The sequence below is a fragment of the Oncorhynchus clarkii genome, chromosome 26 (assembly GCF_045791955.1).
Source record: "Oncorhynchus clarkii lewisi isolate Uvic-CL-2024 chromosome 26, UVic_Ocla_1.0, whole genome shotgun sequence".
NCBI lineage: Eukaryota > Metazoa > Chordata > Actinopteri > Salmoniformes > Salmonidae > Oncorhynchus > Oncorhynchus clarkii.
In genome coordinates this window covers 18,219,300-18,231,562 of record NC_092172.1, presented here as the reverse complement: position 1 = coordinate 18,231,562, position 12,263 = coordinate 18,219,300, and the positions used below count along the sequence as shown (strand labels likewise).

Genomic DNA, 12,263 nt, shown 5'->3' with positions numbered 1-12,263 from the left:
AAATGTAGGAGCGAAGACAAAATTAATATTTTAATAACCTTCAGAAGCACCAGGGGCATTACTAAAAATGATGGTTAAAGAATACATTGATCTGTTTACATTTTACATAGTTTCAGTTAGGGGAAGAGGAGTTAATGTCAAACTTACAAATAACTAAAGCTGTACAATTCTATTCTAAAAGGTAAGTTGAACATTATGTGCACAGGGTTGTTTAAGTCACAGCACAACTGTTAAACCATACATTGAGGTAACCTATACAGAACAAAAAAAATCTATATCGACCTTATGGCTAGAAACCAGCCTCTTGAAAAATAAGCTTAAGCTGATCTGGGGACAGGCAGTTAGAACCGTCGGGGTGCTCCTTTGAAGGGCTTGAATCCGCCAACACTGGACATGGAACTGTTGGTGATCTGCACGATTCTGTTCATTGCAGAGGAAGAGTGGCTGGAGAAACAAAAATACATTTGCCTAAAAGTGTCGCATACAGTAATGAGTAAATACATAGAAGCTCAAATATGGCTTCTACCAGAATACTTTTATACATATCACATTTGGATTCATAGTTTACTGGGGTATTTGGAAATGGCAGTGAATTTGAATCTACTTTAAGTAAATACCTACAGTCAACTTGTGCAATCAGTTAGGAGCACGTGGTCATTTCCCATCACCATTATTCATTATGAAGCTTACTGGTAGTCCCCAGTCACGGTGTTTGTTTACAAGCACACAACAAGACACCGGAGCCCTGTGAGTCACTCACGTGTGTAGCACATGCCAGGTGATCTGGTTAACTGTATAAAATGTGCTAAATGCTCTATAGTTGTGCATTTGGTTTGCTAGTTAGCCTCTCAAAACCAGGCTTTGCTTGGTAACAGCAGAGAATCCCCCTCCTGGATCAAGAGCCTTGCTGTCTAATATTTGCTTTGTAGATGCAGCAAACTGTTGAGCATTTTTAGTTACTTGTATAACTTTGAGCTGGGATGTCTGTCCTGCAAATACTTTAGGTCAGAGACTGTAAAAAATGTTAGCATTCTCTATGGAATATTACAGAGGCGCAGTGGGGTTTGAAAATAGCACTCCTTGTGTTCCGTGTAGGTATTACAGCATATCCCGGCATGGCAACATGGATGTCACCCAAGTCTAATTCATAGTGCTCAGACAAGTCCAGTACACATGACATTCATTTCAGCCACAACTATTACAGATTAAATCCACCCCTCCTATCTCCATAGACCACCTGCTCTTGATTTCCTTGTGCCAATTATTTTTCAGCTGTTCTGTGATGTCTTACACAGATTCTCAAAACTTTCTAAAATTTGGTGGGATATATATTTTTGTTGTTGATTGATTGACTATGGCTTTCCTGATCACCCAACAGTGCTATTTGTAGGGCTAATTTTGGAACAATGTTATGACTGTTTAACCACTCCCTGAACCTGTGGCCAGAAACAGGCTACACAGGAGCAATACCAGAATAAGTGGTCGAATTGGTTGTATGCCCAATATACATAACATTCTTCTTTTGGTGGCAAGAATATTGTATAATAATTTAAATAGACAAACTTAGTTTTGAGTATCAGTTTATAAACCATGTGCCATGGAATCAGCACATCAGAAATCTCTTCAAGTATTTTGCAACCTGTATGGTGCCATGGTCAACATTTTGGTCCTCAAATAAAACTGGTATATTTTTCTATTCATGACAATTTCTCTCTAATTTTGGTCTTTAATAAAGGCCAGACTAACAAGCTCCCCTTCTCCCCCTTCCACTTGCTGCCTCCATTTTTGCAGTAATGGACCAATCAGTTGGTTTTAATTTTAGATAGAGTTAACAATTCCACATATTTGTGTTAACTGCACATGTGACATAACTCCACCTTTCCTATTCATAATATCCTTAACATACATTTTTTTTCCCATAAATGTTTTTTTAATCAATTAGTATATTTGAGTTGAACCATATTTGTTCTGTCTTTTCTGGGGGATGAAACTGGAATTGCAACCAGCTTTGTGAAGCTTGTTTCAGAAAGGGTGATATTTACAAAGAAAGGTTCCAATTTCAATGAACTAAAAGTGAGAGGTTGTAATCTGGATAAAGGGGAAAGTACAGTCTTAATGCAACGGCAGTGAATACCTTGAGTGTGGGGCCATCATGCTGCCACGGCTGTCTCCCATCCTGCGGCTGTCTGGGAAGCCCCCTCCCTGCGATCCAGCCCCACCATGCCACTCCTTCCTGGGGGCAGGCTGGTCCCGGCCATGCCGCTCCACCACCACCTGGCGGCTAGAGCTGAAATGCTGGGTAGAGAAAGGGGAGATTGTAGTTATGAATTCCCTATCTGAAATGTAACTAAAATAGAGGAAATGGAGGGTATTGAATGTGTAGATTTAGATATGGGGGATTTGTGAGGTGCTGACCTGGTCTGCCATGACCATGGGTCTTCCTCCATCCCGGCCACTGAAGTTGGATCTTCCTCGGCTAACTGAGGAGCCTCCTCTGAGAGCAGGCCCCTGGCCATCTCTGCCTGAACGCTCTGGCCGCATACCTCCGGTACGCACAGCTCCACTACATAACCACAGAGACAGGACGATTACCACACGGATTACAACAAAAAGGTCATTGTCTACAAACTTAAACAAGCACACTAGGCATCCATCCATTCTGACCGTATGTCCCCCTTAGGTGCACTCATGCCGCCGTCATTCTTCCATCCTGCATGCCCAGTATGAGTAGCGTGCCCGGTGCCTCTGGGGGAGCGGCTGGTATGAGACATGCCAGGCATGGGTGCTCTGCCCCCTGCTGTCCGCTCCGGCATGGGCGCGGCCCGGCGCTCCGGCATGGGCGCGGCCCGGCGCTCCGGCATGGGCGCGGCCCGGCGCTCCGGCATGGGCGCGGCCCGGCGCTCGTCCCTGTCTCGGATCTCTCTGCGGTCTGTGTCACGGATGTCTGCGCGTGGAGTTGGAGGAGGCTCGGCCCTGCGGACAGTCTCAAAGTTCTTGGGGTAGCGCTCAAACCCAGAGCTGTCCCTGCGAGCAGTGGGGCGGGACTTCTTGGCCTCAGGCTCACTGTTGAAGCGGTTACGTCTGAAAACCCCCCCACACCCAAAATGGATTGTCAGATTCTGTCAAGAGCTGACTGTTACTGGAGGGGGATAGACATGCTAAACTGCTATGTGGGCTGTGTGTAGCTTGCTCTTTGCCAGTTTAGGTTCAGGTTGCTTTATTTGCAAAAAGCACTATATAAATAAGAGGGCTTATCAAAGAGGGCCTACCTCTCAATGGTGTTGGGCTCAACGGCTGCAGCCTCAGGGAAGCCTCTGCCTCTCTCCCGGGGGCTGAACTCAGTAAAGCGGTTCTGCTGGCGGTTGTAGTCCGAGCCCTGGTTGACACGGCCCTCAGACTCTGGCTGGATCTTCTTGTTGCCATTCCAGTAGGGATCATTCCTCCGGCTGAAACATTCAATGGAGAATGTTTTAACTGGGCGACAAGTAAACTGGTGTGGAATGCCACTTTTTGAGCTTGGTCAGGTATGATACCAAAATGTATCTTTCACTTGATGGTCAAATTGACATCTGCTGGTCATGTCTGAGACCAAGCATCCCTGTCTGCCGTGGGATGCAGACAGACCAGGAGTCTTTGTGCAGGGGACGACGACAAAGCAGTACTGCACAAGCTGCTCTGTAACCTGTCCTGCAACTTCATGGACATAATGGTGGAATCTGGTTGTCCACGATCAGAGCCTCAACTACACAGAGCAAACCCCGGACAAACATCCCATCCCCAACTACAGTGTGGCCTTGTGTACCTGTGGTCCACATCGCGGCCTCTCTTCAGGTTGTTTCTCTTCTCCTGCTCGTAGCGGAGCTGCTCCTGCTGCCTCCTCAGCTCCTCCCGCTCACGAGCCATACGCTCCGCCTCTTTACGCCGCTCCTGCATCACAGAGATATAAAAATCAGCATTACATCATCAATCCACTAAATGGTTTGCTCACAATTAGCTGCTCAAAAATGCTCTTAAGAGCCTTTGAAAGAGCACCAGAATGAACAATGAGTAAACAACTCACCTTCCTCCTGTCGTTTTTTACAACAATCAAAAAAGGTACAGCCTTGAAGACTAAACATCCTTAATGATTTGAGTCCAAGCACCTGCTCTATGCGGATCCTTTCCCTCTCCAGCCTTTCCCTCTCCATGCGCTCCCTCTCCAGTTTCTGCCTCTCCACCTCAAGCCTCTGGCGTTCTCGGAGCAGGTTCTCCCTCTCCTCCCGCTCCCTTATCAGACTGATACGCTCACGCTCCCGGCGTTCCCGCTCCGCTATCTCACGCCGCCTGACGGGACAGGAAGTCACAGAAGCATCAGTACCCAGCACCCTTACAGTACTACAGAGTACAACAATTAGAGTAGGAGTTTGTTTCAGGCTGACCTGCGAAGCTCCACAGCCCTGCGGACGCGCTCCAGCCGGACCATACGCTCGCGCAACCTCTGCTCTTTCATCTTCTCAAAGGGGAGGATGTCTTTGCTGCCTCCCTTGTTGGGGAAAACTCTAACTCTATTCATCTCCATCTAGGAAAGACAAGCATGTAGAGGTGAACTATGAAAAAGAAAGTTCCACGATCAAACTGTCGGATAGAAAAAAACTGCGACAAACCTCTTCGGGAGGCATGAAATATCTGGGTCTCCGCTGCATCATGTTGTTGTTGGTGGTGAAACCCGGCTTGTCAAATCTCCCCCTCCTGAACGGTGGTCTCACTTTGTTGAGGTCTCCTTTGGCATGATCAATCACCACCATCTTGCCAGGGCTCTTGGTCCCTACACAATACAGGACAGAGGTTAATTTTTACTACTCAACCCATCAACACAATACATAAAAAGGAACCTGAGATAGGGAGCATACATACTTCCACCATGCTTTTTATCATCTTTCTTGGAGGCATCTGGGCCTGAGCTGGATGTTGTGCTTTTGGACTCCTGCTTCTTGGATGAATCCTTGCCGTCTTTGTCTGATGGCTTGTCGGACTTCTTCTCCTCTTTTTTGGAGGATGGCTGGGTTCTTTAGGGGGGAAAAAGAGCAGACAAATGAATATTTCTTTCAAATTTCCCCATTCTGAAAAAGACAGATTGTGTTTCTTCCTCACTTACTTGCTAGTCTTGCTTGTCGACGCACTACGTTTGTCACTCGATTTGATGGAGCTGGTTTTGTCATCGGATTCCTTCTTCGAAGGTTCTTTCTTGAAGGGATCACTTTTAACCTGAAAAGACAACAAATACTCCGTCACAGTATTTAAAGGCTACGTCACAATTCTGAAGCAATGTCATTTTAATTCATTGAAGAACAAAGGACCATGAACCTTTTTTCTCCCTACAACAAAAATGACAGAACGCATGTTGGCTCAATGGCTCAGAAGAGAATGTCAGCCAATGTTGTTCTGCAGAAAACTCTCTCAAAATGGAATCTTAAAACCTTCAGAACTCTCGACGTTTCTATGACGTCACAAAAGATAGAAGTCAGAGAAAAGATTCTGAACTGTAAAATTGTAATCGTTCTCTGAACATTCTAGCTGAACAAGGTGCAAAACAACTGTTTGTCAGCTTACCCTTTCAACAGATATCTGCTGGCCGTGGAGTTCTGTGCGGTCCAGGTGGGAGATGCACCTTCCCACCTCTGCACTGGAAGACATTGTCACCAAGCCATAACATTTGGCTCCAGGACTGCGAGCATTAGTAACCACTTTGGCACTAAAAACCTGCGGAGAGAGGAATTTGTTTAGGGGCGGAGCAACTACATGCTGCTTGTAGAGGGTTGGGTTAAATGCGTTAGACACATTTCAGTTGAATGCAATCAGTTGTTCAACTGACTAGGTATCCCCCTTTCCCTTAGTAAAACAGTCAATTGTTTCCAATATGTCAAAGCAAAACCAGGACACCCATACAGTAAGAAACATCCAACCCCAGTACCCCACCACAAGAAACCGTTTACGGATGTTTTAAGCTCTAGACTTACCTTCCCATATTTGCCAAAGAGATTTTTCAAATCAGCTGCTTTGGTGTTGGAGGACAGGCCGCTCACCCATATGTTTCGAGTGGAGCTGCTTGCACTGCTACTGCTGATACTTCCTGAAATATGGTTGTTTAAAAACATACATGCATGCACTGTAGAGGCTTTTACATGTAAAATGTCTACACATTGTACAAACTAATCTAGAAGAGCCTAATGTTACTTACCGGTAAGAATTAAATGTTTAAATGCAGGTGCTTTTGACAAAATGAAATCATTTCAGACACCTTTAAAATGCCAAAGAAATGTACTTTTTAGATATGTGAGGAAAACTGGGTAATACGGCACATTACACCAGTGGTACTAAAATTCACAGATCAATTGTTTGTTCTGACGCTTGAGAAAATAATGCCATTTTGGCTGTCCAGTCAATACTGCACATTGATTACATGCACTACATAAAGACCTATGCTTGACCATCGTCTGATCATTAGTAGTGACGTCTTGAGAAATGTATCTGTAAAATCCTTACCTTTGTCATCTTTTGTGGCCTTTCCATCTCTGTCCTTTGAAGAACTACAAAGCAGATTTCACAACAAATAAAAAGAAACAAGAGATGAGTGCCAGTATATGAAATCCCCTGCGGAATATGACGTACACCAGGGCAAACAACTTTTTTTTGTCAAGAAAGGAAAACACTTTTTTCCTGTATGGATGTATTTTTTTTTATCCCCACGGGCAAGGCTTGCATTTGGACAAAACTCCCATAATGGCCCTTTTCATTGCTTTTCCACGGGTGATATGGGTCATGTTCTCAGCCAATTTACTCCCTGGACCAATGAAATCTTCAGTATTGCGTTCGACTTCACAGCGAATCATTTCATATGTTTCTGGCAAACTGACATCACAGGGACTACTGCCCCTTTAAAAAAGCCCTACGTGGGAACTGGAAAAGGCAAACATGCTGGAAAGGTGAAAGTAACATCTGTTTTCAGCTCCTGGTTAATGACACAAATTCAGAAAAACAACCAAATGAAAGTAACAAATGGGAGGCTCATTAGGTACATCAATGAACATTTCTCATTAGGAAAAAAAGTTACAAAAATCTTGAGGCTACCCACAATGCCGCGTTCACAGTGAGCTGGAACTTGGTAGTAGTATCTTAAAGAACTGACATAGCTAGAAAGACAAACCTCTTTCCTTGACCTGATGCCCCAGTAGAGGAGGGGCCTTTCTTCCCAGAATCCTTGTCTTTGTCTCCCATTTCAGCTTTCTTCGAGGCCTCTCTGCTTTCCTTCTTAGAGGAGTCAACCTTCGTCCCGTCATCCTTCTTACCATCTTTATGGCCTTCCACTTCCATCTTCATGGCATCCTTGGGGCTCGTCTCAGCAGAGGCCTCTGGCTCGTCACAGCCCTTGTCTGCCTCTGAATCTGGAAGTTTCACATGTTTACCTGTTTCCAGGAGGTCATCACCATCAACATCCAGCGTGATGGCATCTTCATTCTGGAGTGTGACGGATATGTTATCGTCCTCATCTTCTTTAGCGGAGACGGCAACTTCAGTTTCGATCTCCTCCACTTGTTCAGCCTCCGCCTCGGCTTCTGCCTCAACGTCCTCACTGGGTGGAGGTTTAGAATTTTCGCGAGTACCATCATCTGTATCAGTTACATCTGAGGGATTTAATAAGGATAAAACATGGCAAAAAAACAATGTTTAACATTGACATGTCTGTTACTTGACCTAGAAAGTAGAATAGAAAGCAAGTTTAGTATTAGTGGTCATCGAAGGGTAGAAGACCACAGGAACAACAAAACATACATTCCTCATTGAAAAATGGTGGTGTGGTTTAATAATCTTCATGTCATTTTCACCACCAATACTTCTTTTGCGATCCTTACAGTTATGAGTACTGTACAGTGAAGTTACTCTTCAATGCTCCTGTCATTAGGAGCTCCATTCCAGTTCTTCAGTTTGAAGAGAGGGCATTTGAACAAATGAAATGAAAAGAGCATCTGTCCAACTTCTTCCGTAACCCCCAAAAAATCTGTGCCCAAAGCCATGGAGGTCAAATTCAGTCTCATTTGATGACCGTTCTACTGCCGAGGGCTCTCCCATCATAGTCTTTATGGTCATCTCCCATGTCTTCTTTCCCTCATAAAAGTCTGTCTTATTAAGTGACTTGGGATGGTTGACAAAAAAATAGATGTCATCTTTAATTGTCCTTGTGACTGTAGTGACTGGCTCAAGTCCTTAGCAAATGTGTCCTCAAGACTGTACATCATGTCCTGGTTGGTCTTTGAGCATTCTCAGTGATGATTTCTTCTCTCCGTCTGAGACATCTGTACTGCAGTTGGGTGCTACAGGAGGATGGGCCCCAATGGGCAGGAGTCCCCCATGGTATCATCAGCGCACACTGGATCTCCCTCTAACTCAGCTTGACTTCTTCCGGCATACCTTTCCCTCACCTTGAAGAAGCCTGTTGATTCCTGAGCTTTTTATCTTGAGAGAATGTACTATGCAGTCTGTATGGTTGTTGGAGCCCCATTGCATCTCAGGCCGGGAAGAGTAGTTAACATCCCACCCTCAAAAAAAGTACTGTGCCAAAAATAAGCAAGTCCTCCACAAACAGGCTTGCTGAGTATCCAGCCAGCAGACAAAAGAAATGGAAGGCATAAAGGAGAGAGGGGGCATAGCAGATTCTTACCTTCACGCAAAGGGGGCTACCTGCAACCCCCCCCCAAAAGTAATCTATTCAATAGGGTGTGAAAACAAACATACCTTCTTCAATGTCATCCTCGTCTCCCTCCTGATAAAAAGACAAATGTGAAAGGTAAATACACACAGACAGTTTCAGTCTACTGCCTTACTAAAACCGGGTTAACCAATCTGAATACCAGTACTTTTTATTATCTAATCTGGGTATGGTAACCCAATAATCTCTAGTCTACTGTGAGAGAGTGGGGTAAACACAAACATATTCATGTGACACTAACCTTGGAAAAAGATTTGTTTTCCTTGGTAGGAGATTCATCTTCCTTGGAGAAGGAGAAGTATTCCTCTTCCTTGGAAAAGGATTCCTCTTCCATTGGATTGTCAGTGTCAGAGTCCACTTTCTTTCCTAAAGAAGTAATGGAGTCATATCAATCAAAATGAAAACAGAAATATTGAACAGTAATTTAAATATTAGGAATGTCAAATTACCTTTAGCTTTTGCATTTTTTCTATTAGGCGTGTCTGCTGGGAGTGGAATTTCAATTGTCTCTGCATCTCCACCTTCCTCCTCAATGGCCTGAGAAAGTTTTTTTTTAAATAAAACACTATTGTAATTACTAGTCGTTTATCTATTTAGCCTCACAATGAAGTGTTTTACCATTTTCTTTTCAGGACAACCAGGGCTACAAGTAGAACACAAAACAACTGCATGCATGAGTTTTAATGACAGATCTAAAAAAAAAAAATTGGTCCGCTAAAGCATAAACGTGATAAAAATTAATTTATATGAATGCTGTAAGTACAGAAATTGTTCGCCCGCTGTGATATTAATATCCAACTAGTCAGTGACAACTGGAGTTTGTGACAACAACTATGTGAGCTTATTACAGTATTATACACCATGGAACAAGCTGCAAACACTCAAACTGGACAGTTATCTCAATCTCTTAATTCAAAGACTCAATCATGGACACGTACTGACAGTTGTGGCTGCTTTGTGTGATGTATTGTTGTCCCTACCTTCTTGACCTTTGTGCTGTTGACTGCACCCAAGAATGTTTGTACCATGTTTTGTGCTGCTACTACATTGTGTTGCTACCATGTTGTTATGTTGTGTTGCCACCATGCTGTTTTCAGGTGTTGCTGCCTTGCTATGTTGTTGTCTTAGGTCTCTCTTTATGTAGTGTTGTCTCTCTTGTTGTGTTTTGTCCTATATTTATATTCTATTTATGCATTTTTTAATCCCAGGCTCCGTCACCACGGGAGGCCTTTTGGTAGGCAGTCATTGTGAATAAGTATTTGTTCTTAACTGACTTGCCTAGTTAAATAAAGGTTAAATAAAAAATTTCACTATGCTCTTCTCGGTAGAAGTAACCCTTAGCCTTCCAACAACTTTTATAGATAATAGTTTGTAGCGCAAGCCATTCGGACTCTACAGACATTTTAGTAAAAAGACACAGCCCTGAGGCCCTTCGGGATCCGCCCTTGTCTCAAACACCACTCTAGCTCAGCCACTCTTAATCACACAGAAGTATGTAGTTCAAACACACTATGTTTAAAACGCACAACGGCGTTACTCATTGGGGAAAAAAAAAAAAAAGCCTATTCCGCACCGCCAATGTAAATCACTCACCCCCCAAGGATCCCCGATAGCACTAACCTTACTGCCATGGACAAGTCGGAAATCTACAACAGCTCAATACATTGCAGTTGCCGAATAGGCATTGTTTATTCCTACATACCGGGTTGTCACTAGTTACCACAGACAAAGTTATAAGCCCAGCCTATTTCTACAATTGAACTTTTAAAAAATTTATTTTTTATTTATTTCACCTTTATTTAACCAGGTAGGCAAGTTGAGAACAAGTTCTCATTTACAATTGCGACCTGGCCAAGATAAAGCAAAGCAGTTCGACACATACAACGACACAGTTACACATGGACTAAAGCAAACATACAGTCAATAATACAGTAGAAAAATAAGTCTATATACGATGTGAGCAAATGAGGTGAGATAAGGGAGGTAAAGGCAAAAAAAATGCCATGGTGGCGAAGTAAATACAATATAGCAAGTAAAACACTGGAATGGTAGATTTGCAGTGGAAGAATGTGCAAAGTAGAGATACAAATAATGGGGTGCAAAGGAGCAAGATAAATAAATACAGTAGGGAAAGAGGTAGTTGTTAACCCTAACCACACTGCTAACCTTACACCTAATCCCAATTTAGTGGTAAACGGTGCAGTTTAAGGTGATGGAGGGTAAAAAATAAAATAAAAATTATGAGCATGGTCTTATTTCTATTACAGCATATTTGATGACTGTCATTCATATTCCATTCACCCAGCTCAATGTAACATTGATAGGTTTAGCTACTACATAATATTTACTATAGGGGATATTCAAGTAGTATCTTAACTCTTATTCTTATTAAAAGTGCTTTGTTTGTTAATAAGGTATTGTAAGTAAGCATTTCACGGTAAGGTCTACATCGGTTTTATTCTGCGCCTGTGAAAAATAAGTTGTTTTATTTTTTTATTATAGACGTTAGTTAACTCTGATCAAGGTATTTCGCGAAATGAGATAGCTAGTTAACGTGTGGATGTTCTGTGGGCTTAAAGCAACCTAGTTTTCTAAAGGAGACATGTAACTTGCTAGGTAGCTATGCACATGCTGAATGCGATAGATGTCATGGCCAGCTAACATTCGTTACCAACGCCCCCACACCGACTGCATCGATGCAGGACTGTGGGCTACCTTGTCAACCTGACCAAAGCCAGGCCGCGAGCACGCAGTACCGCAGTTGGAAAACAAGACAGCATCCAACGGTAACGTTAGCTAGCAGGCTAAACATCTTAGTTGGCAACTACGAAAAAAGCAAGCTGTACATAGATAGACATTCATCCCATAACAAGTTGAATAGCAAACCAGTAGCTAAACTAGCTGGCAGCAGTTGAGGGCGGACTCAATCAAATTCGTACCACAACTGTTTGGTAGCTAACATTAGCTAGCGTCCGTTAGCTTTGCGTTCGCCATGTACAAATAAATTGAGCTCGTTACCTGTTTCAGCCTGGCAATTAGAACATTCTTCACACCTGTGACATCTAAATTCCTTCGCTTGAGTTCAGATTTGAGATCTATAACTCGTAAATCAGTTATTTTCTTTGACTCCGTTGAAATGGCACCCGACGCCATTTTACCTCGCTGGATGTGTTGTTGTAAAATTGTGTGTGCAGAAGGGAAGCACGCATGCTCACGCAATGGCCCCAAAGTTATTCTTCTCAAAATGTGTATTGGCCGATCGCAACCAACTGAAATATGCATACACTGCCAACTACTGTACTGGAGTGGGACGCTGGTCACGGCCTCCTTATTCGTCTATCTTCTTCTATGATATCATGGCGGTCCGCAAACAAACGTATAAAGCGCATGCCGCCACCTTATTAACACAGATAGTAGCACATCTTTGTTAATAATCTATTTCTATTATCAAGGCCTTTGTTTCCACCTACTGTTCTGGAGTGTAAATTCATTACACTGTGTGACACAAAAGGGAAGATAA

At 43.2% G+C, this 12,263-nt stretch overlaps 1 protein-coding gene across 1 annotated transcript; it reads right to left on the bottom strand.

Annotated features, from left to right (window-relative positions):
* Positions 1-21: 21 nt before the first annotated feature.
* LOC139385243 (SAFB-like transcription modulator) lies at positions 22-11,911 on the bottom strand. Its single transcript, XM_071130393.1, has 19 exons — positions 11,762-11,911; positions 9,193-9,280; positions 8,985-9,109; positions 8,770-8,797; positions 7,184-7,661; positions 6,523-6,566; positions 5,997-6,109; positions 5,590-5,739; positions 5,135-5,244; positions 4,894-5,045; positions 4,644-4,804; positions 4,419-4,558; positions 4,143-4,323; positions 3,803-3,927; positions 3,270-3,446; positions 2,665-3,081; positions 2,416-2,563; positions 2,135-2,295; positions 22-444 (listed from the first exon to the last, which is right to left on the bottom strand). Exons 1-19 carry the CDS (start codon positions 11,894-11,896, stop codon positions 342-344), a joined length of 3,036 nt encoding a protein of 1,011 aa, XP_070986494.1. The 5' UTR covers positions 11,897-11,911; the 3' UTR covers positions 22-341.
* Positions 11,912-12,263: the final 352 nt, after the last annotated feature.

Excerpts from the sequence above, each read along its gene's own strand:
- LOC139385243 (XM_071130393.1), bottom strand. The coding sequence starts at position 11,896 with ATGGCGTCGGGTGCCATTTCAACGGAGTCAAAGAAAATAACTGATTTA. Across the intron at positions 6,567-7,183 it reads GCATCAGGTCAAGGAAAGAG|TTCTTCAAAGGACAGAGATG; the intron begins GTTTGTCTTTCT and ends TCTGCTTTGTAG. Across the intron at positions 5,046-5,134 it reads TCGACAAGCAAGACTAGCAA|AACCCAGCCATCCTCCAAAA; the intron begins GTAAGTGAGGAA and ends TCCCCCCTAAAG.